At 40.5% G+C, this 25,962-nt stretch overlaps 1 protein-coding gene across 4 annotated transcripts in view; it reads right to left on the bottom strand.

Annotated features, from left to right (window-relative positions):
* The window catches only part of B4GALT5 (beta-1,4-galactosyltransferase 5), a 79,018-nt gene that overhangs the window by 23,588 nt on the left and 29,468 nt on the right, over positions 1 to 25,962 (bottom strand). Inside the window, exon 3 of one of the 4 annotated variants that reach the window (XM_059705339.1) lies at positions 3,852 to 3,882. The exons of 2 other annotated variants lie outside the window; for them this stretch is intronic. In XM_059705339.1, coding sequence (XP_059561322.1) covers positions 3,852 to 3,882 — 31 coding nt within the window. Of the gene's footprint in view, positions 1 to 1,066; positions 1,090 to 3,851; positions 3,883 to 25,962 lie in introns of those variants that run through there. One more of the 4 variants, XM_059705342.1, reaches the window with a different exon arrangement.

The raw sequence follows: 25,962 nt of genomic DNA, 5'->3' as shown, positions 1-25,962 counted from the left end.
CTTGATGGAAACCACTGACTGCTGTGCTTAGTGAAACACACAGATCTAGGTCTGGTCTTGGCAACCTTATGAAAATGGTGAACTAAGACTCCAGCTACTTTTCTTTGGGGTTTGGAGAGAAAAAGAAAATAATGGAAGAAGGTAAGCAGTATTCACTCCCCACCCACCTCAGCCCTGGAGTCCTAAGTAATGGGGAAAAAGAAGGAGCTAAGTACAAGTGTCAATTGAAACGTATTTGCTTTGCAATATGTACAAATACAAAATCATGATACTGTACAACCAATGCTAATATAATGTTATATAGCAATTACATATTAATAAAAATCAGAACAGAACAAAAATATATTAACAAATGATTATTCTGATTAACTTCCCAATCACTGTCATTTTGCAAAAGTGAGTTCCACTGCGTTTTCTTTAAGTCTCTCTATGATATGAAACTCAGGGATCACAAATACAAGTGAATGTAATTCTGGTGTTCCACTTGCCATCTCAAATACCATGCCATCTGTTTTCAAGAATCGAGAGGTCTAAAGACATAGCTTCTTAACTAGTCAATCTAATTTACTCACTTTGCCTGCACCACTGTGAAGGGGGGTGTCTCACAGGGTAGCACATTTACAAACCTAAACTCTGGTGTATTAGGATCCTCTGAACCCTTGGTCGAACTCCAACCAAGCCCCAGGCAGGTACTCAGTGGAGAGCTAGAGCCACTCCTCCAGACTCAATATACATGGCCTGTGGCTGCCCTGGCTCTTCAACTAGACATCATTATCATCACAGTGTCCTGTACCTAATGGGCAGTAAATAACTACATGGATGAAGTTTAGAGGTCGATTTACTTTATTCCAAGCTATTGTGTTTGGTGCCTGTGCTGGCGATGGGGGTGGACATGGGGACCCGCCAACTGCCTAACTCTCAATATTGAAACCTCAGGTGGCCCACATTAAATAGGATCATAAAATATTTCAAAAGATTTCAAATCATCTCTGAGGTATATGTTGAGCCATAAAATAATAAACAAAAGAAGTCAATGTTCCGAATGCTTTCAGAAATGAGGTAGCACCTTCAAAGTAGGCCTTGCATTGACTGCAAGGCAAGCACCTGCTTAATGTCTGGCGTTGGCCAAGAATAGATCAGAGAGTGTTTATTCTCTATAGCTGGAAAGTTACAAAAAAAAAAGATAGCTTCAAATCCTTTAAAAAATGTAATTCTGTGAAACCTCTGAAAACAAAGAGTTACATTTCATTTCGTATTTACAGCAGATAGCACGGTGCCTGGTCACAGTGGTGGGCAGTCCATAACTATACGTTAAACATAAGATTTAAACTTCAATATCAAATTTCTAAACTGGTTCTGTGGTATTTTTTATCCTTTGTGCTACAGAATATGAACATCGCATGTATTATATATAACTGCCCTGAAATCCTCCTTCCATTCCCAACCTACTATGAAACCAGTTGTTTTCAATAGCATAAAAACATGTATTCGTTGAACATTACGTGTAAAACTGTGAGGCACTGCCAAAAATACACTACCTCCTTCCCCACAAATTTCACTCTCTTCTCTGCAAAGGACACTTCAGTCAAGACCCTCTTAAATCCTCTCCCTTTCTTAGTTCTAGGACGCCAAAAGCTAAGGCACTTTTCAAACTTTGCCCTGCCCCTCTCCTGAGCAGCTTTTTAAAGCCTGCTTCCTAGGCCCCACCCCCAGAGACTCTGATTCAGTGTGTCAGAGAGGGGTGGCGAAGACTTGCAATCATAACAAGTTTACAAGTGATAGATGTGGTTGATCAGAGAACCCTATTTCTGGAACCACAGTTCTAGGGAACTTCAACTGCATGATAAATAATAGCAAGTAACATTTATTGAGCAATTAGTTACATAATTATCTCATTTAATCCACATAATTATCTTAATAGGAAAGTAAACAATCCAATTTACAGTCAACTTCTAGGCTTTAGTTTCTCCACGTAGGTCAACGGCGAAATGGACTTGAACCAGGACTAGAACTTATGCTCTAACCACTAAGTTTTAAGACCTTGCTCATCCATGTTCTAGCCACAATCTCCTCAAAGATTTCAAGAACCCTGAAGCTTTAAATAATTACTCTTAAGGAGATAGCTCTCAAATCTTTATCTCTTACACAAAGCTGCCAGATGGATCTTTCTTAATCACAGATTTAGCCACACTGCTACAGCTCAAAGCCTTCTATGTCTCTTGCCTTCATCCCTGGGCTTCTGCTGACCTGCAGTGCTTCTGTTCTTCCTGCCATGCAAACCTTATTAATCCTTCAAACCCGTTTACATACTTCTCCTGTCTCCCCCTTCGAAGATCTCTATGGTTCTGTTACAGATTATCAAAACGAGCCTTTTGTTTATATTTTCTTAGTTTGCTAACAACCGTCTCATGTGTCAGTATTGTCATCCAACCAATAAACTTAAACCACATCTTATTAATGCTTTTCCTAAGTATCCACGGGAATGAGCACAATGCTGAAAAAATAAAAGGCTGAGGAAATAAATTTACAAAACAAACAAAAATATCACAAATTTATAGATTTGAGACTGGATGGGATTTTAAAGAGCACTTTTCAAAAACACCTAATGCTTCCACACCACCCCAAAACTATGCCTTCCAAGAACAGAGTCAGGATGTAAAATACAGCCATCTTCAAGGAAAATTTTACTTTGGGGTGGGTCCAAAATATCTCCCAGTCACTTTTACCTAATGGTTCTCATTCTGCCCCTTGACAAAACAGTCAAATCCCTTTCCTGCATTTCAGGTATTTTCAATCTCCCTCACACCCAACCAATCACCCTTACCTCTACCCTAACTGTCCCATCTCCCCTCCCCCGCCCCCGCCATGTGCCCCTCCCATGGTATCATCACACTTCCCTCCCCATCCTGGCTGCTCTCCTATGGATTCTGGCCCTGTAGTCTACACTTGACAAAGGGCAGTGCCCACGCAGGCAGAGTGGTCCAGGTGCAGTCTGACGGGTCCAGAAACAAGCAAAATTACCAGCAGCCCTGTTCCATCTGTTACCAAAGCTCTGTCAACTCGAGCCCCCTCATGGAGATCCACATTCACAATAACTCAAGACCAAAGAAATTCTCCAAAATAGATGTTCAATGATCTAACCAACCCACCATTTCCCAAACCAGAGCCACCCCCCACCCCCATGTAATAATTAGTAACATCAAGTGATTCTCTACAGAATTCACAATGGGAAATTCTGTTTTGGATATTTCTGTTCATAGCATTTAAAACTTCCATTACATGGCAGTTAATCAGGTAACTAATACTGTTGTTGGAAAATAGTCACACCATATTATTGATTCATATTAAGCTTGCTGGAAGCAAATCCTCAATCTTATTAGATATGTTGCTGCTAAGTTACTTTTCCTGTCTGTGCCCATGCAGTTGGTTATATAGAGCTTACAAGTGTCCCTATTAAAAGTCTTATTGCTAAATTTAGCCCATGGCTCTGGCCTAAGCTAGGAAACGTATATGTACACACACTGCTTTCAATCTAAATTATCTCATTTAAAATTCACATATTTGTGAAGCAGATAGCATCTTGATTTTTTAGTTTAGATAAGAAAGTCAAGTCCTCCAGAAGTCATTTACCCAAGGTCACAGGGTTAGTGAAGTCACAAGGTTAGTGAAGTCAAAAACTGAGAGAAGTGAGGTTGACACATTTTGATGAGCTTTACTCTGAAAAAACAGTACTTTACAATAATATGGTCCTGATCAACAGTGGCTGAATCACAGCTTAAACATATTTCTCTGAATTGACACACAGCTGTTAAATCCCTCACTGTTTCCGTATCTACTGAGTAGCTACTTGCCTGAGAGCTTTCCACACACAGTCCTAGGCCACTGGGGGACAAGGATGAGTAAGGCAGCACAGGATAAGGTAGACACAATTAAATAATTATAATACAGTATGACACGTGCTAAAATAACATTTACTACAAATTCAGGTGTGCTAATAACTTTTATACACTTGCATGAGAAATTGTAATAATTATCCAGCCCCATATCTAGATGGAGGGAGCTCTGATAACCACAATTTGGTTGAGAAAACTAAGCCCCATTCAGGTTTACATAATGGGAAATGCCAGCCAGATGCCAATGTAAGAGCCTTGGGCCATGGCTTTAACTGAAGTTTCAGGGAGCAAAGCACGGCTCTCCTAGCAGCAAGACAAACCCTTCCCCTCTCCATTCGAATTCCAGTCAACTTCCATAGCCTATGAATCAGGTAACATGACTGTCACTTGAACACACACATTAATAAATGCCACTGACTCATAAAAATTCCTCACAAGATAATGAAATCTGTCATTCCAGATTAGAAGCAAAATGAACCCAAGAGGAAAAGAAAGAATTACAAGACTTTATGTACTTAAGAGTTTATAATTTTTTATCCTAAACGCGTGTATCCTTAATGTTTGTTACATCTGGCTTGGTAAGCTGAAAGAGAAGTAGAAAAAGAAGGCATTTCCTGATCACTCTTTAAAATCGGTTTTACTCTCAGTGCTCAAACACTCCAACACTCTCTGACTCACTCTCTCTCTCTCTCTCTCGCTCTCTCTCTCTCTCTCTCCTTTCCCTGTTCTATGTTTCTATTTAACATATTACATATTTTTTCATTTGTCTTGTCTATTGTTATCTCCCTCAATAGATTGTGAGATCCATGAGAGCAAGATGCTATGCCCTCCCTGGTGGCTAGAACAGTGTGTCTGGAACACAGAAGATGCATAATAAACATTTAAATAAATGAGGATCTAAGTTGGGACAATAAACAAATGAATCTTCTGAACTCAGCTGTGCCTAAGGAGGCCTGGATAATGGTATTTAAGCCTTTCTATTATATTAGCTCCCTACTCCTTTATAAGAGGAACCCAAAATGTTGTGAGTTAACCAGCTTCACTGCACTAACCAGTTCATAAGAAAAGTTCAGCAATTCCTTTTTACCAATTGAGCAGAGCTCATCACCCCCTCTCCCCACCCCTCCCCCAAAAAAGTTCTCTGGTACTCTCACTCCTCACAAAATTGTTTGGTTTTATAATGTTCCTTAATATAAGGCACACATTTATTCAAAATCTTGTGCAACATTATTTGTAATATGAGGAACCATTCAAAATAGCCCAATCTGAAAAGAGCCCAGAAGTCCATCAATAGAACAGATTAAAATTTTGTAGCCTATTTGAATTGCAACAGTGATTAGAATAAGCAAACTTCGACTATATGCAACCTCACAGATGAATCTCTCATACATTATGTAAAATGACACCAAACAGGTAGAATTCCATGTACAGAAAGTCCAAACACAAGCACAACAAATCTACAGTGTTAGAAGTCAGGAGTATAGGTATGGGGGTAGGGGGGCTGAAGGGGGGTCCTGGTAATCTTTTATTTCTTGACCTGGGTACTGGTACATAGGTATACTCATTCTGTAAAAATTCATCAAGGTATTCACTTATTTGAGCACATCTTAATACATGTCATACATTAATAAGGGAGCACAGGAGAAGTGCTATTAAGTCATAACGTGAGGGCAGGGTCAGGAAAATATTCAAGAGGTGATTTTAGGATAAGGTCTTGAAAGAAAAGCTCTGAAACAGGAAAGTGAAGGGCACAAATGAAGACAAAGGGGCATAAAGGGAGAAAACACATTTGAACTAAAAGCAGTTCGGTGTGGCTGGATGAAGGATATGTACGGCAAAAGCTTGAGAGGAGGCTAGAGAAACAGAGGGGAGCAAGATTACAAAAGGCTTTATGTGCTACACTTAGGGGCTTGACATCGAAGAAATGGTCCCGGATCAGATTTCAGGTGTGCCAATGAGGCGGTATCCATCAAAACGAGTAAATTCACCCCAACTCAAACTCATGGCTCCAGATAAAAGACTGAGCTTTAGTATCCATACAAATTGCTTAAAGGGAGGGACTCTGGATGAATTGAATGGGTTCTGAAAGTAGAATCCCATTTGGTCACTGAAAGTTGGGTGTCCAAATCTTATCAAGGTTGTATTTTTATTCTGTATATGAATCAGCAGGAGGAATACAGTATCTGCCAAATCGTGGAGCAAGAAGATGGAGTGATGATGTCAAGATATAAAGCCGGTGCCACTAATAATAACCAAGGACAGGGGCAGCTGGGGCAGCAAGCAGGCATTTGGCAGTCAGCAAAGGTGCCGCTTAGTGTTAGGGTGGGCCTGTCAGACTCGGTGTTCTTTCCCTGGATTTACTCACATCATGCATCTTTGTTCTGCAAACCCTTACAGATCACACGGTGTGTGATTTATAACAGAGTCAAGTACATTCCATGAAAACACTAGGACAAATCTATAGATCAGGGGTTATACCCCAATTCGTAGGTCTCTGCTTTCAAAATAAAGGACAGGGGAAAGAGAGAGAAGGGAACAGAAGCAGAAAAGCAATAAATAGAAAAGAAAAGAAAAACCAGGAAGGTTCTCACTGTTTCCCTCCTCCCATATATGATATACATTAAAGATACAATAAAAATTAATAGGAAACAACAGAAATGTGTCCGAGGGCTGTTGAAGCTTGATTTTGCCACGCTGAAAAATCTGCAAAACCTGCACTACCTTTTTTGATCAATATTTTCTGAGAAAAAACAGAACCTGAAAAATAATTGATCTCTAGCCCCCAAATCAAAGATTATCAGTGTTCATTGCTCTGCACAACAGATGTTGTGTAAATAAATCCACTTATTCTACTTACAGAGAGATGGATTCCTGTAAAAAGTATACACTTTCGGAGTCCCCATGAACCAGTGCTTCTCTAAATACTGTAAGCATTATCTCATTTCATCCTCACACGAAACTGAGAGGTAGGTTATTACCCTCATTTTGTAAACGAGGGGACTGAGGTTGAAATAAGTAAGGACTATGTGGAGCTAAGATTTCACAAGAAGCCTTTGTCTTCAGAGTCAAGTGTTGAACAATCATGTTCTATCGTCTCTCAGTTTCCTAATGCCCAGAAAGCCCTCGAATCCACAGCTATCACTCCCACACTCTGCTTACTGGTTCCTTTCACCTGGCCCTTTACCTTTGATATCTTATATATATATGATTGGCCCATTATTTCACTTCAGTAGTGGATTCCAATGCTCACAATAAAATAGGCAGCATCCTTAAAATTTTTAATAAGTTCCATAAGAATTTTTTGTAAGTTTGAAGCTCTAATGTGAACCCTAGAATGTTTACATTTGAGATTTACTTAAAATAATACCGAACGATACTCATACTATACACTGAGATATAATAAGGTCCAAATTGTGGGTGATACATTTGAGAAAGAAAAACACTTTTTTTTTTAAAGATGCAAGACATTTTTTAACAATAAAATTTCACCCTTTGACACATCTATTTTAATGTTCTGGAGCAATTGTGTGACAATTTTCACACAAAAATTATTTAAAGAAAACTGTGTTGGGGTAAGAGGAGGAATTAAGAGTAAGGAATGCCAACAATTACTTTTTGGGGAAAATTTCATTTGATGAATCTTTTGCTTTCCTCCTCCTTCCCATCTGAGGCAGAAAAACCACCAAGTCGGTCATAGGTTATGTTTTCCACCCTCTCTCTAGATTTTATCCCCAGCTATTAAAAAACAAACAAACCCAAGTGGTAAAATTTAACAGCTATGAAATACCCTGTAAACATTTCCGCTGACCTGTGAGTCTATGTTCTGTTAAATTATTAAACTGTACATGAGATTAGAAATGAAAACGCTGCCTAAACAGATACTAACTAGCTGTGTAGTTTATAGCAGTGATTTTCAGCAGGTGGCCCACAATAATTCTTAAAGCATGCAACACCTGACCATTTAGTCAGGGGCACTGACCTCTTTCCCCTTAGATTGTCAAATAAAAAAATAACAAGAACCAACACAACAATAGCCGTCTAGTGTGAATGAATAAAAATTATACCTATATTTAGGTCAGCAAAATATATAACATAGTTTTTGGTGTGCTGCAGAATTTTAGTAATTAGTCTATGTGTGCCATAAGATAAAAAAGGTTGAAAATCGCTGGTCTATGGTAATCACTTAACTGATTCAGCTTTGTTTCTCCCCAAATTCTTAATAGCATGATCAATTACCAACATCCAGACGTAGAGAGGGGCTCAGCAAACAAGGATGCCCAAGTCTTGCACTGCATAACCTAAATGTAACCCTGGGTCAGAGGAAACTATAAATTACCTTTGGGGTGCTGTCTGCATTGAATGCCTGTATCTACTTTGGCCTGGGGGTAAAGATTCAGAGTGAGTACAGATGTCCCCGATGGGAATGTGCTAGAAGAGACACAGACCAGCAGAGCAACACTGCTCTCTGGAACTGACTCTGAACAAAGGCTCTGCCCACCTCTTGGGCCTAACCCCTCCCCCTTTCTATCCCACTGACCAGGCAGAACCATGCCTGCTGCCCCTGCTGACACCTCGCCTCTGCGTGACTGTGCTCTGGTGACGGTTGCTCATACTGAGCTTTAATGGCTCTTTTCATAGCTTTTCCTGACAGCATTCCACCTCCACGATTAGAAGTGTCTTGGCTCCTTCCCAACTGACTCATAAACTTCCATCCATAACTCCTAGAAATCTGAGCATGTCCCTTCCAGCAGCCTCTAACTCCTTAAGAGTACCGATGGCCCTAACTGGTTTGGCTCAGTGGATAGAGCATTGGCCTGCAGACTCAAGGGTCCCAGGTTCGATTCCGGTCAAGGGCATGTACCTTGGTTGTGGGCACATCCCCAGTAGAGGGTGTGCAGGAGGCAGCTGATCGATGTTTCTCTCTCATCGATGTTTCTAACTCTCTATACCTCTACCTTCCTCTCTAAAAAATCAATAAAATGTATTAACAACAACAACAAAAAAGAGTACCGATGGTCTTATCCTTTTCTTCGTCTACAATGTCTGATAAATAGTAGACACTCAGCTAATTGATTAAATTAACAAATTACTGCTTAGTGCGCAGCATGCTGTGGCCACTCGGTGAAGGCACCGTGTTTTCTCAAGTTAGAAGTACAATGATTTTTCTGCAACCACAGAAGAAAGATTCTATAAGCCAGAAAATGGCAGAGTGAAACTGATACTCAACTAGTTTTGCTGGTATAAGTGTAAATCAGTATAACTCTTTGAGAAAACTATTTGCACATTCGACAAAGAGACATACCCTCTAATCTAACAATTTCACATAAATTAGCCCAAATATGAGGACATTCTGTGCACAGCTTATTATGAAATTATTTCTAAAAGAGCTTGGAAAACAACTCAAAAGCAACAACAAAATAACAGGTAAGTTAACTGATACATACACTTGACAGAATCTTATATAGCATTATTTTTATTTTTTTTAAATATATTTTTATTGATTTCAGAGAGGGAGGAGAGATAGAAACATCAAAGATGAGAATCACTGATTGGCTGCCTCCTGCACGCCCCCCCTACTGGGGATAGAGCCTGCAACCCGGGCAAGTGCCCTTGACTGGAATTGAACCCGGGACCCTTCAGTCCACCAGCCAACACTCTACCCACTGAGCCAAACCAGCTAGGGCAGAATCTTATATAGCTTTAAAAGGAAAAGCTATGAAACCTTATAAATAGAACAAATGTAGAACACCTAGCATAGACTATCACACTCTTACTCTCTTATAAAAATCTTCCTTCTAAGAAAGAAAGGTGGAGGGGAAACTCCTGGACTAAGGAGGCCAATAACATTGGTGTGAGTTGTCTGGCTCGGCCACCACATCTAGAAGATGGTTTTGTTGAACTAGATATGGCTTTCTCAGTCTTTTCAACCAAGCCCCGACCCCCATCACTGATACACTGAAAAGCTATGAAAAGAACCACTAAAGATTAGTTAGAGCTTTAATGTCACCAGAGCACATTCATACAGAGGCCCTTTGCAAATAAAAACCTTAGTTTGTATTTACACTGAATGTTTTCAAAATATAAATTATATAATATTGACTATGCTTTTACAAATTACACAAACCCCTGTAAATTCTGACTCTTCTCCCTTCCCTTTGGACCTTGAGAATCACTAGACTGCAAAGTCTCTCTCAACTGAAAATCCCACAATTCGAAAGTACAGCACAGGGAACAGAGTCAATAATATAGTGTAATTATGTACAGTGACAGATATTACTAAACTTATTGTGGTCAACCATTTTGTAAGTTTTATTAAGTGTGGAATCACTATGTTGTACATCTGAAACTAATATAATATTGTATGTCAACTATAATTAAAAAATAAAATACTAAAATAAAACCCCACAATTATAATTTCATTTTTTCCCCTCCTCCCTTCATTTTGGAAAATCTGGTTGACATACACCTCAGGTTTACATCCGTCTGTCTTCCCTCTTCTTCCTTTCCATAGGGGATCAGAGTGTGACTGTCCTACACAGCTGGCTTTCCTCTCCAGAACAATAATGCGCTAGCCCTCGCTGTGATAAAGCGGGGGAATAGTGCCTGAATTAGATGGAAACGCACATTTCCGTAGCCACCTCCTCCTTCATACATACTGGTCAGGAGATTGTACTGGAGTTACCTAGAGTGGACACGGGTCTAATTCTTTATATTTCCTTTCTTCCTCTCTTAACATGCTGATAAATTGCATTTTAGCGATGATTTAAAAGAATACAATTCTACAGCAAAGAACTGAATTCTGAAATGCTCTCCACCTGCAACTTAGTTTCTTCTACCCCTTTGCAAATACATAACGCAAGATTTTAAGATGAAGCTAGAAATTACTTATCTAAATGATTCAAAAGAATGGTCATAATGAATGCTGGTGAGAATTGGGGAAATAGGTACCTTGTACCTTGCAGGAAGGAACATAAATTGGCATATCCCATAGAGAGCAACCTGGCAATAGATATAAAAGTGAAACGCTCATACTCTAACCCAATAGTCCCCCCTTTCAGGTATTCACTCTAAAGAAACAACTGGACAAACAAGATGTTCAGGATGTCTATCTCAGTATTAATAAAAAGCTGTGGGGGTTCAGAGGGACCCACCTCAAGATGTGCCTCAGTGGTATGCAGATTACTTTGAGCTAAAGGCAATTTTAGCTTCAGGCCCAAGAGAAACTTCTGCCCCTCCCTTTAACTACCTAGAAGAACTTGAATTAGGGGTTTTGCCCCTAAGAAGAGACTATCAGACATAACTTCTTTGACCTATCTATAGGGCAGAGCGAGCGTCGGTTTACTAAACGTCCTAAACGTCCGTTCTTTATGCAAAGACCCTTTGAAGCCCCCAATTACCACATCCCCACCTCAGGATGTCAAATACCTCAACCTCCCTTTCTGTCTCTGAACCTCTCCTGAATGTGGGCTCTCTGACTCTCTCAGGGATGCAGGGTTCCCTTACATATGTATATAGTAAATTTGGTTATTTTCTCTTGCTAATCTGCCTCATGTCTATTTGATTATTAGATCAGCCAGAAGAGCCTTGAAGGTAGAGGAAAGTTTGGTTCCTTCCCCAACGAAGCAAAACCCCAAACCTACCTAAATGTGCAACAAAAGGGACTCGGGGGAAAATTATGTCGAAGTCATACTATAGAAAACTAAGCTATCATTATTTTCATTTTTTAAAAAATCATATTGTATGCCCTGGCCAGTGTGGCTCCCTGGTGAAGAAGTTAGCCGGCACACTGAAGAGTCTCGGGTTCAATTCCCTGTCAAGGGCATGTACCTAGGTTGCAGGTTCAATCCCCAGCCGGGTTGGAGTGAGTATAGGAGGCAATCAATCAATGTCTCTCTCTCTCTCCTTCTCCCTCTCTTTCACTCTCTGAAAATCAATGGAATCAATGGAGAAAATCACCTCAGTGGGTTTAGCAACAACAAAATCATATGTATCAGGCAGCCCTGGCTGGTGTTGGCTCAGTTGGTTGGGCATCGTCCTGGGCACCAAAGGGTTGCCAGTTCCATTCCAGGTCAGGGCACCTACCCAGGTGTTGGCCTTAATCCCCAGTAGGGGGCGTTACAGAGGCAACCAATCAATGTTTCTCTAAGGTGTTTCTCCCTTCTACTCTCTCTAAAAATCAATTAAAATATTTTTTAAAAATCATATTATATAACAATGTATATAGTATATCATATTTGTGTTAAAGAAAAAGACACAAGAAAACATATGCACAAAACAATTTTAGAAATTGTACATTTAAATGTTCAGTGTCGTTGCTGCTTAGAATTATGGGTCATCTGCACTTTCTTTTCTTTGTTACTACGTAGCATTTCCATGACTGTCAGAAAAAAACTCTTGTATGATAAAGAGATTCTCTGTTCCAACACTGAACATTCTTGCAGTAACCAAATCTGTTTGAAATGACATCAAATTTCAAGTTTCCAGAGTTACTGGGAATGCCTTTTTACACAACCCATGTTTAATTTCTATGAATGCTGCCTTAGGACATAATCTTTTTCTTTCTTTTCAGTTTTTAAAACAATAATCATACATTTTTTAATTGGAGGGGACAAAAACAAAAAACAAAACACACCCACAACCAGACTTTTGTCGTATGAGAGCGCCCCTTTTTACTGCTCTGGACTGTTAAAGAGAAAACCACAGGTGGCACCAGTGCTAAAAGCCCATGACACCAAACCTAGACTTAATGGCTGATCTAACTGCAGTTTCAACCTCTCCCAGAAATATCATCTTAATCAAGCAGTCTGAATTTTCTGATCAACACCAATGAGGAACCTGTCCACCCCCATAGAAAGAGGCACTCTGCATGACAAAAACCCTTCCGGTTCTCCACGACCGCCCCCCCCCCCCAAAGGTGTCTTTTATTTTCTTCGGTTTATAGCTCCCTTGTCCCACCCTTCTTCCCATAGAAACCTTCCACTTTGTACAACCCCACAGAGCAGCCTTTTAGTTGCTGGATGAAATGCTGCCTGGTTCATGAATTGCTTAATAAAGCTAATTAGATCAAGTTTACTCCACCGAGTTTTGCTTTTTAACAACACACAAATGATTTCCCCAATCCCAAACTATTATTCCACCTTCACCTACCCCCAATGATTTATAATTATCCTAAAACCTCTGGTGCTTCTCGTTATAACTTCACCAAGCTAGTTTCCTCTGTCTAGCTGACAATCCTAAAGTATTCTCCTATTGGCAGTTCTTTGGTCTCCCTCCTGATCCTCTTCTGGAAAGGAGATTATTCTCCGTGTCATGGGGATAATATATTATAATCATATTACTGTTAGCCTGAAAGATCATAACAGACTAACAGGGTTATCTACTCTTTGGGAATTTAAGTGTTTCCAGAAGGCATCATTCTAGCCAATATTAACACCCAAATTGTCAAACACATGAAATCAGAGCCATGATTTCCATAGAAAGGCAAAAATTATCAGAGAAAGCACGAGAAAATGTCTTGACTCTAAGGCAAAAACACGTAGGAAAACATACCTTGCAGGTATGAAATCCTCCTCCAGACCAGAGGGCTTGCCTTTTTCAAACATAAAATGATAGTCCTAGAAAGGAGTCCTCTGAGCCATGCAGCACGCTCATTTTCTGTCACCTATTATATCGCTTTGTCTTTCACTGGATCCAGAATGATCAGACATTAACTTTCTTTCTTTAGTTCACCTGATAAAGCAATGCAAGACCCACCAAGTCCACAGAAACAGAAGGCCCAACCTACTCTACAAGGGAATGTTGAAAAGCACAATGTGCCGGGAGCCGGTCCATCCTTGCTGTTTCAAGGGACCTGGCATATATGGCATACTGTTCTTAATATGTTTGCTCACCTTCTTGGCACTATGTGTTTTAACCAAGGTCACCTCTCTGAGAAAGGTTATTTCCCCAGGTAGGGATTTTCCCCTGAAGTTAGGGAGGGAATAAAACCCCTTAACTAAGTGCCAGGCGGGTAATTAATCACTTTACAAACAATCATGCTTAAGCTACATAATCTTTACTCCCTGGAATGGAGATAAGAAACACCCTAACCTTTGGAATAGAGATTGATAGGATTGGAATCAACTGGTATAAATACAGATGTAACAAGACAACAGGACACAGAACCTAGACACAGAACCTACAGACAGAACCTAGACACAGAACCTAAACAGAACCTAGAGACAGAAGAACTTCGCTGGAGAGAACATGGCAAAAGATCCTGGACAGAAACTGGCCACAGAACCTAGAGACAGAACCTAGCGAGAGAACCTGGCTGAAGAGCCTAGAGACAGAACCTGGCTACAGAACCTGGATAGAACCTGGCAAGAGAACCTGACTAGAACCTGGTGACTGAACCTGGCAAAAGATCCTGGACTGAACCTGACTACAGAAATTGGCAAGAGAACCTGACTAGAACCTGGTGACCGAACCTGGCTGGAGAACCTGGACAGAACCTAGCGAGGGAACATGGCTACAGAACCTGGCTGGAGAACCTAGCAAGAGAACATGGACACAGAACCTGGCTGGAGATCCTAACCAGAACTTCGCTGGAGATCCTGAACAGAACTTGGCTGGAGACCCTAGCAAGAGAACCCGGCTATGATGATCACCTGAACGCTGCCTCTGTGTCATTCCTTCTTCGCGGACTCCGTCCACACCTTTGGGGACCCCTGGACCTGCTGGGGTTGGACCCCAACAACAATGCATGGTCAAAACTTGTAAGATGACTCTAGAACATTAAAAACGAATTCTTCTCAAAGATGACTTGATTGCAAAGGGGAAAATGCACATTTACTATGGAGAGATCAGACAAGCACCTTTTGCCCAAGGGATCAAACTGGGCCTCACTAACATTGGAACAAGCCAAAGTATTCTCGCCAAAAACTTTTAACCTAAATCTAACCAAGATTGTAAGCTATCTTCCTGTTTACAAAAATACAGGGGATTAAGGAACACATCAGAGTGACATCTGGTAATTATAGAATGTAAACAGTCTATAAAACACTGGCCTAGACTCAAAAAAAGTTACTATAATGGGGCAATGGGGCTGAGGAGGTGGCTAAGACCGAGACCAAAGAGATATAATCAAATATGTGATTTGGGGGAGGGCAGCTATAAATAACATTTTGAACACCACTGGGGAAATTTGGATATGGACTGGATATTAGAAGATATTAGGAAAGTACACTTAATTTTCTTAGTGGTTATAATAATATTGTGATTATATAAGAGAATACTATCATTTTAAAAAAAGATGCACGCTGATGTATTCAGAGGTTAAGTATATTGATATCATTTTACAATTTAATTTCACATGGTTTAGGGGGGTAAAAAGAAAGCCAGAGTTAAAATAAATAAAGCAAAATGGAAATAATTGACTCTAGGTGGAGGATTATGTATTCGCTGTGTTCTTTTAACTGCTCTGTATGTTTAACTTTTTTTTGATGTATGTAAATTGCCAACTAAAATAAAGTACACTAATACCATAATCATACTAAGAATCCTGTAAATGTGTCCAAAATTATAATACAGGGAGAAAATACCTTAATAATGTTCACATCAGAAGTTAACACTGCAGCAGCTATTCTATGCCCCTCCCCCTTCTTTAATTTGCTATTGGAACCAAGAATTGCATTTACTCTATAGCTATAATTTCATAGGAGAGCTGAAGAGAAATGATAAATCTTTCTGTTACTCTCTCACTTAGTCTTTGAATGGCTTTCCAATGCCTTCACAGTCGAGCTCAAATTCCTCATGGTTAGCATGTCTTAAAAGATTCCATAAAACCTTGGGCCCCTCTCTCAGATCTTGCCACTCCTCAATTCCAACCACAATGGGCATCAGCAATTCCCTGAAACCAGCCAAGATATCAGACAATGTGCTCATATTGTCCAACAATTAAAGACACAAAACTCAAGATGAAGATAAGAAAAAAATCTCAGGAAAAATCAACTATCATAACAAAAGCATGAGCTCAGGATGAAAAGGGAGAGGAGGGGGGAAATTCTAGTGAAGTCCAAACCCATCTTTGCATCCCTTGCCTTTACCATGTAGAATTCCTAAAGTTGGCTTGTTCGTGGACCTGTTCAATTACATTCCTAGAGTGCATTAAAAAGGGACCACAAACTCAGGGGAGGGCAAGCTCAGGGAAGGCCTGCATGGCGGGCTTTAGCAACTCAGAGACCTAAAGTAACCACATACATAGGATGGGCTGAACTTAACACCTTAACTAAAAGTGAGTCACTGAGGTAGTCATATCCTAGGTCTATAGCTTCCTTGACAAAGGTCAGTCTTTACCTTACCTGAGCCTGTCTATTGCATCTATAACATACCTTTGGAATGTTATCAGGGCACAATCTCCCACCAGGAGGCCACAGAACCACTCATTGTTATCTGTTCTCCCACTTACAGCTCTATGTGCTGTAAATATTATTAACTAACCTATACCTCTACCGATGTAAAAGTATGTTTCTGTTTTACTTTTTATCCAATCTCAGATCTCCCCACTTTGTTTTCTTATTTCCCTAATCTATCACCAATGGATTTCATGTAACCCCCTTACGTCTCCTCCTTTGATTCTGATGTGTAAAATAAGTGGTAAAACCACCATTTTCTGGGGGCATTTTCTCAATCCGTTGAGATTTTGCTTTCAGGCAATTGTCATCAGTTTGATTGAAATAAACTCATAAAAATTCTCTACAGGCTTGGGCATCTCATGTTGACGGTAGGTTTACCAAAAGAAAAATGATTAATTCCTGACATTGGCCTTACTCTCAGACTAAAATCAATTCCTAGGCTTGTACACCCCACAATAAAAAAAACTGCAAAGGTTAAGTGCTGAATACAACTCAGTGCACCCAACGACCTTAAGATACTGACCCTCTGCAGGCAACCATGTAGCACTGAAATGCTGCAAAAATTAAATTATGTTGCTTTGTAATAGATTTAGCACTTTGTTTTTAAATATTAACAAGACTGCCAGAGGGAGTAAGTTTATCAAGGGATAAGAATGCTTGCAGTACTCACTCAGAGGCCAATTAACATTTCCCACCACACCTAACAACTAGTCTCTAGGGTTCAAGGTTAAGACCCTGTGGGTTTGTCAGCAGAGGCCTCAGCCCAATAACCTATTACAATCAATGCATTAGGGGTTCAGTGTATAAGCACCTGAGCAAATTTAGTATGCCTGTATTTTGTTTTGCTTCTTCTGCAGTATGAATCCCAAACCTAATGTGGCTATTTGCTTTTTAGTCTGTCTTCTCACCTTGGTTTTCCCTTCTCACAGTTATTTTTAAAATCAGCAAATGCCTACCATTTGTAAACTGTCGGTGGCCATCTGTGCTTTTCACAATTAGAACACTGTTAAAAAGGAGCAAAATTTTCAGCTCTAGACTTTACTTCAACAATCTTGCAAATCTTTAAAGAGGTGAGAGTATGACTTCATCTATCAAGCAGGATCACTGTACTATGAGACCACCCTAAACCAAACCTAATTCTTTTTGTCTTTTTTTAAAAATATATTTTATTGATTTTTTACAGAGAGAAAGGGAGAGAGATAGAGAGTCAGAAACATCGATGAGAGAGAAACATCGATCAGCTGCCTCCTGCACATCTCCCACTGGGGATGTGCCCGCAACCCAGATACATGCCCTGACCGGAATCCAACCCGGGACCTTTCAGTCTGCAGGCCGACCCTCCATCCACTGAGCCAAACCGGTTTCGGCCCAAACCTAATTCTTTTTTTTTTTTTTTTAAGATATTTTATTTATTTTTTACAGAGAGGAAGGGAGAGGGATAGAGAGTTAGAAACATCTATGAGAGAGAAACATCGATCAGCTGCCTCCTGCACACCCCCTACTGGGGATGTGCCCGCAACCAAGGTACATGCCCTTGACTGGAATCGAACCAGGGACCCTTCAGTCCAAAGGCCAACGCTCTATCCCCTGAGCCAAGCAGGTTAGGGCCCAAACCTAATTCTTTTTTTTTTTTAATTAAATCTTTATTGTTCAGATTATTACATTTGTTCCTCTTTTTTTTTCCCCCCATATCTCCCCTCCTCCCAGTTCCCGCCCCACCCTCCGCCCTCACTCCCCACCCACTGTCCTCATCCATAGGTGCACGATTTTTGTCCAGTCTCTTCCCACATCTCCCACACCCCTTTCCCCCCCAAGAATAGTCAGTCCATTCCCTTTCTATGTCCCTGATTCTATTATAATCAACAGTTCATTCTGTTCATCAGATTATTTATTCACTTGATTCTTAGATTCACTTGTTGATAGATGCATATTTGTTGTTCATAATGTGTATCTTTACCTTTTTCTTCCTCTTCCTCTTCTTAAAGGATACCTTTCAGCATTTCATATAATCCTGGTTTGGTGGTGATGAACTCCTTTAGCTTTTCCTTATCTGTGAAGCTCTTTATCTGACCTTCAATTCTGAATGATAGCTTTGCTGGATAAAGTAATCTTGGTTGTAGGTTCTTGGTATTCATCACTTTGAATATTTCTTGCCACTCCCTTCTGGCCTGCAAAGTTTCTGTTGAGAAATCAGCTGACAGTCGTATGGGTATTCCCTTGTAGGTAACTGAGTTTCTTTCTCTTGCTGTTTTTAAGATTCTCTCTTTATCTTTTGCTCTTGGCATTTTAATTATGATGTGTCTTGGTGTGGTCCTCTTTGGATTCCTTTTGTTTGGGGTTCTCCGCGCTTCTTGGACCTGTAAGTCCATTTCTTTCACCAGGTGGGGGAAGTTTTCTGTCATTATTTCTTCAAATAGGTTTTCAATATCTTGCTCTCTCTCATCTTCTGGCACCCCTATAATTCTGATGTTGGTACGCTTGAAGCTGTCCCAGAGGCTCCTTACACTGTCCTCGCATTTTTGGATTCTTTTTTCATTTTGCTTTTCCGGTTGGATGTTTTTTGCTTCCTCGCAGTTCAAATCATTGACTTGATTCTTGCGCTCCTCTGGTCTGCTGTCGGGCGTCTGTATAATATTCGTTATTTCAGTCCGTGTATGCTTAATTTCTCGTTGGTTCCCCAATATAAGATCGAGGGTCTTATTAGTTTTCGTGTAGATCTCATTAAGTTTATCGACAGCTTCTAAACAGTTCTTGAGAGACCTTAAAAGTGTGGTTCTGAACTCTATATCTTCCATTGACAATTTTGTCCTGTTTCTTTGTCTCCGCATTTTGTTATGCTTCCTTGGTGTACCCCCTAGTGGTCTTTGTTCGAAGTCTTATAGTTAAATCTTGATTGTTGTAGCTAATTCCAGGGAGGGTTTGACCTCCAGGCCAAGTGGCTATGAGAATCAGCTGTGTCAGCAGTGAGAGAACTTCTGTCCTCTAGGGAGGTGCTAATCTAGCCTTTGCCTGAGGCTATCCGGCAAATGCCTCTGTGCAGGGCTTGGGCGGGGCGGGTCGCACAGGATCAACAGGGTGGGCCGGAGAGAGCAGTTATGGCGGCTCTCAGTCCTGTCCCCAGGGGCTCTGCCTCTCTGAGTCCCAGTACCCGCTGCAAAGCTCGGAGAGAAAGCTGCACTCGCTCTGACCGAAGCCAGACAGTCCCGCTTCTCCCGTTTGAGTCTGGGTCCCTAAAGACTCGCCCGGATCTGGTGCTCAGAGTCTGCGACTCCCTCCCGATTGAAAACAACAACCGCGCCCTCCGCCGCCAGCCTGCTCCGCGCACTCCACACCTCAGAATTTGACTTCAGCACTGCGCCTCCTCTGAGTGTCCGTGTGCGTTTCTCTTTCCTCCTAGTTGTAGGACTTCTACTCAGCCAGCGTTCCTGTGGTTCTGGGTGATGTCCGTTCCGTGTTTTAGTTTCACTTTTGAAGTAGTTGTTCAAAGCAGCAAACTCCGGCGTTAACCTATGCCGCCATCTTGGTTCTCTCCCCAAACCTAATTCTTAAACTCACACAACTATAGGCCCTGAGTCTTCAGGTTAGAGTTTCATTACTGCCTCTTCCCCAACTCCCCCAACATAGCTTGGCAGTTTCTGAGTCTTTGCTCACAAAATGACTCAGCCCACTAATAAGTAAACTGACAATTTTTTAAGGAATTAAAATATCATCAGGTAAAAAGTGAATTAAAAAAAAATATTGTTCTAGCTCTGGCCGGTGTGGTTCAGTTGGTTGCGCATCGTCCCGTGTACCAAAAGGTTGCCAGTTTGCTTCCCAGTCAGGGCACAAGCCCAGGTTGCCGGTTTGGGTTTGGTCCCGGGGCGGGGGGGGGGGGGGTTGGGGGTGCATTTGGGAGGCAACCTAACAATGTTTCTCACATTGATGTTTCTCTCTCTCTCCCTCTCTCTAAAATCAATAAAAACATTTTTTAAAAATATTGTTCTAAAAAAGCTGTGAACTATATAATAGAAAGAAAAGTCACCTAAAGAAAAATAAAGATCAGGTAGCAACAATTATAACTTTTCACCTAAACAACTCTTCTAAATGAAGCTACAGAAAGATTTTTCTTGAAGTGTCTTTGCTAACTTGTGGTTATAGCACAACATACTCAAGAAAATGTTCGCAGCAGGACAATAATATTAAGTAATTTTATGAGATTATATCTGCATTTGCGCTAAGTAATTTATGCTGGGAATATTAACCAAAGCCTAAATGAAACTAAGCTACTGACTGAAGACTGTACTAACCTTGTCCCCAAAAAGTGAGGATGAATGAGTAAGTACCTTATAGGCCCAGCACAAAAGTTGACCTCTTCCTTCTAAAAAGTTCATTGTTACTATGAACTTTTCTGCACTTGGTAGTTGTGCGGTGTCTGTGAAATCAATGAAGGCTTCTTGGTCGCAGGGCTAGTGCAAGCACACACAAAACTGAATGGAGGAGAGGCACAACCAGATAGAAAACAGTGACATGGCCTGTCCTGGCCCATGATGGTAAAAGGAGAGGGAAGAGCTACACAGCAGTCGTTTTCACTCTTGAAAAGAACAGGTGAGACAGCATCTATACACTATGTCTGACTAGTGCCTGCTGCTTTCTCCCGAGTAATGAAGAGGAGTCATTCTGAGAAGCAGAGAATTACTTCTACCTACGACGTACAATCTTTCAAAAATTACGGGTTTGGGGCATTCCAATACCACCCTATGAGGTATGCGTGCCTATCTTTTAAAAGGTATTATAGTTTTGCTGACTTCTTTGTTCCCTGCAGTATTTTTACAGCCTTTTCAGAAAAAAACTTAAGAGTATTAGAGAGCACTGCAACTTTCTGATGTCATCTGGAGAGCAAGGACTAGAAAGAGAACCACAAGGTTTCAAAGATAGGACAGCCACAACTATACTACCTACTGCGAAAAACTGAGCCCCATGCAACTATAGTACAAGTTCATCTTGAGTATGCGATATCTTCAAGTAATCTCCCTCCCAAAAGTCTGGCCCTAAGAACACACTCCAGATATTAAGTCTGGTAAAATGTTCCTAAATCATTTTCCACCCCTTGATCCCTCTCAGCACCATACCCTTACTCCAGTTTCTCCAAAACAGTATCTCCAGAACAGCACTATCTTGAATCCACTGACAACTTCAACATTGGCTAAAGTGTACTATTATTTCCATTTTTTAATCTCCTTTCATACCATTTGGGCTAAACACACTGATCTCTGCTCCCAAATGCTGAGTGCAAATACTGATGGTAATCTTGTTAAAGTAAGGCTTCTTTGATTCTGTAGAATCTATTTCTGATTTCTGAAGTCGAACTGTCTACATGGAGAAAGAGTAGAAATTGCTTTTTATTATGTATCTGAATGGGTGAAACAAAAATTAAATATAACCAGAATGTAATGCAAAATAAGTCACACCCTCCAAAATTACGTATGAATTTGTGTAATATGATAGGTAAAATATCTTTTAAGTCGTATGTCGGCATGTGCTCTAAAAGACATTTTCTACCTTAGGACACAGAGTAAACAAATTTTATTTCTTCAGAGCACAAGAGAATGGCAAGGTAGAGAATAAGATGACATTGGAAGTGAGCCTATATCTCAGCCCTCCTGATATGCCAATCAGATACAGCCTAGGGCATCTGGGCTAAATTAAAAGTTGAAGGTCAGCTCGGTTATTAATTTCCCAGAGACAGCACAAGGGAATCAAGACAGAAAAGCAGAACCAATCCTAGAAATCAAACAGGACTGAATGCATGTCATAGCGTTATTTATAGTCCAGGACAGGTGGATAATAATTTGGCTAGACAAGAGTTTAGGCCCTTTCCCAAGTTTATTCACCTGCTGCTCAAAGAATGCAGATGCCTTCCTATCGCAACCACAAGCTAAGCACCAGCCTTGAGTCCCTAGGTCAGTGATGGAGAACCTATGACACGCGAACTCATTCTTTGGTTGATTTTTCTTTGTTAAGTGGCATTTAAATATATAAAATAAATATCAAAAATATAAATCTTTGTTTTACTATGGTTGCAAATATCAAAAAACTTCTATATGTGATACGGCACCAGAGTTAAGTTAGGGTTTTTCAAAATGCTGACATGCCGAGTTCAAAAGGTTCGCCATCACTGCCTTAGGTGGATACACCACTGGTTGGGGGTGCATTTGGGAGGTGTGGGCACTGCCTCTGAAGGGCAAGACTTATAATCAGCTGGCCATGAGGTCTTGAAAAGAAGACCAAGGCATGCTTGATAAGATACACTATCACTGAGCCCTGGAAGCCATCCAGTTACTCAGTCTTTGTGAGGATGAAGTGAGATAGGATATGTAACAAGGACACACTCTTCTGAAACCTCCTCCTTGCTCAAGCCTTATTAAAAATAAAAAAATTTAGATGAAATAAGTATTATTTCAATTATATAGCAAACAAGCCTAGAGTCAATCACTGCCTTGATCTGGCTTAAAAGCTCCCACTAAGTTTGCTCCCAAGACCTTGGAGTTGCTTGGCCTCCATATGTACTTCAATGCAGACACTGTTGTTGCTGTTACTGTTAACGAGCAAAGTGAAAAGTTCTCAGGTTCCTAGAGCCCAAAGCAAAGTCCACTCCAACTTCTTTGATATATTAATTTAATTCTTTGCCCACTAGATAATTACATAAAAAAAGAAAATCTAGGGCCAAGACCCAAAGCTAACCACAATTCAAAAGGAGAGAACAATGGATACTTTGATCTTCTTTTCAACTTTCATTACAGCTGATGGTTTCTGCACTGATTGGATGACTCAATGAATTATGGGAAATGACCTGAAAGGTCTACTGGGAAGGACTAAACTGGGGCCATCTTAGAAATAACCCCTTGCCTCTAATTTTCTCCTCAAAAATTTTTTTAACAAGGATTTTTTTTGCAATTGCCAGTCTTGAAGTTAAGCTAAAATTTAATTTTCATTCCAGCCTTCATCTTCTCTGCCACCACTGTCAAGAGCATTACTGAGACTTGACTATGAGACCAAATGTTGGTTAAACAAACGACGCCTTGTTCACATGTCAGCGGAGATTTCAGTGGCCTTAATTTCTGAACTCCACAGAAGAGCCAGGTTCTCCCTCAATGCATTCACTGCCATAAATACTGCTGTTATCAAGCAAAGAGTGAAGAGATTATTTAGGAGATGTTGCAAATAACTCGACAACTGCCTAAAGCAAGAGGCAAACATTATAGGATTTAACCCCAAGCTCAGCAGTTTGTCAAATGAGCAAGCTAAAAATTATGGCCTCCAAAATATCTCTCAGCCCATTTCCAGAAGGAATGTATTCTGATTTGATTGCTACTTGTAAGCTGTCACTTTTTCAGTTTTTCTATTTCAAATGAGACAAGCTTATCTTTAATTAAAAATGCCACATAATATCAGAAAATCCATCATATCACGTTAGCCAGAGAGTAAATCATCTAGTTACATAACATCATTGTCATTATTTTACCAGAGCACGAATAAGAAAGAGAGCTTCATAGGCTAGAGCAGCCGTGGGCAAACTACGGCCTGCAGGCCGGATCCGGCCCGCTTGAAGTGAATAAAACTATTGAAATAAAAGACCGTACCCTTTTATGTAATGATGTTGCCTTTGAATTTATATTAGTTCACACAAACACTCCATCCATGCTTTTGTTCCGGCCCTCCAGTCCAGTTTAAGAACCCATTGTGGCCCTCGAGTCAAAAAGTTTGCCCACCCCTGGGCTAGAGACACTTCTTTGGAACACGGAACACGAAGCTACAGTTATAGAGACCTCTCTGTAGCAAAGAATTCCTCTTACAAGTAAGACTCAATACAAGAGGCTCATATTAATCATTCAAAGAAGTTTTAAAAGAAAATAAAAGCACTGACACATGCTACAACATGAACACTGAAAACATTGTACTAAGTGAAATAAGGCAAACACAAAAGCACAAATATTGCACGATTCCAGGTACATGAGGTACCTAGAAGAGTCAAATTCATAGAGACAGAAAGTAGAAATGTGATTACCCAGGGGAAGGGGAACTGAGAAATTGTTTAATGGGTGTGAAGTTTCCATCTGGGATGACAAGTTAGGGACATGGACAGTGGTAATGGTTGCACAATATTGTGAATGTACTTAATGCCACTAGATTGGACACTTAAAATGGTTCCAATGATACATTTTACATGCATTTTACCACAATAAAAAAGCTGTATATAAAAACCAGAGTTGTAACTTAATAAGATTAAAGGTGGTAAATAATAAACCTAACCCAAGGGGTATGAAGGTTCTGAACTTAAAATACATTTAAGAGTCAAAAGAATCAACACTCCCAAAGTGCCAAAACAGTCCAGACAAAGCTAGTGATTCTCATTCTTCTCTTATCCAGTCTCGTGACTTTAAATGCCATGTGTATGCTGAAGACTCCCAGATTTATAAGTCCAGCCTTAATTTCTACCCTGAACACCTGGTCTGTATACCAACTGCATCCTCAACATCCAACAGACCTCCCTCACTTAACTTGTCCAAACACTGTCCTTCCAGCCCACAAACCTGCTCCACCTGTTGTTGCCTTTCTGTCCTGGTTAATGGTAACTCTACCCTTTCACCCTCAGCCCTTGACAGTCTTCTCAACCAGGCAGCCAGGGCATCTTTTTAAAATAGAAATCAAAGATCTCACTCCTCTCTATTCAAAAACCTCATCTCACTCAGAGTAAAAGTCAAACTCTGGAAAATGGCCTACAAGTCTCTGAATCAGGAGTCAGCAAACTTTAGAGGCCAAATCCTGCCTACTACCTATTTTTATAAACGAAGTATTACTGGAACACTGCCACACCTATTCATTTATGTACAGTATTGTCTATGACTGCTTCAGCGCTACAAGCTACAAGGCGGAGTTGAGTACTGCAAAGCCAAAAACATTTACTCCTGGCCATTTAAGCCTACCCACCTCTGCTCTAAATGACTTGTACCTCATCCTCACCTCTCTGTTTACTCTGCCTCACTGGCTCTGCTCCAGCACAAGAGCCTCCTGGCAGTTCCAAGATACCCTAGGCAAGCTCCCACTCAAGGTCACTGCCCATGCTCAGGCAAGCTCCCACTCAAGGTCACTGCCAATGCTTTCTCTGCTGGGCTGCAACCTCCACCCCCAACACCAACTGCAAGGCTTGCTTGTGCAACTACTGAAAGTCTTTATTTAGCTGTCACTTCAGGGAGACCTTCCCCAACCACACTCTAGTTAAAACTGCAACCCCTGCACACCAAAAATCCACTTATCCACACTTTTCCCCTTCTCTGCTTATCTTTCTCTATAGCACTACCTGTCAAATATGATACATAATTTTCTTTGTCTGATTTGACCTCTACACACTAGAATAATTATTAGTTCCATGAAGGCAGATCTTTTTGCGTTTTAGTTGTGTATCCAGAACCTAGAACAGTGCCTAGAATATAGTTCCAACCCAATAAATATTTGTTAAATATAGTTGAAAGAGTATGCATGGCATAGTTAGTGAGCCTAAGGCAAAATTTCAATATTTCTATTCTAATTGTAGGAGGTTAAAAAAAAGTCAAATGATTAACAAAAAAGATTGGGGAAATTAGGATCTGTACCTTAAAAGAATCTGAAAACACAATCTTGGCTTACAACACATTCCA

Source organism: Myotis daubentonii, chromosome 8, assembly GCF_963259705.1.
Source record: "Myotis daubentonii chromosome 8, mMyoDau2.1, whole genome shotgun sequence".
In the NCBI taxonomy this organism is placed as follows: domain Eukaryota; kingdom Metazoa; phylum Chordata; class Mammalia; order Chiroptera; family Vespertilionidae; genus Myotis; species Myotis daubentonii.
This window is presented reverse-complemented; position numbering and strand designations above follow the sequence as displayed.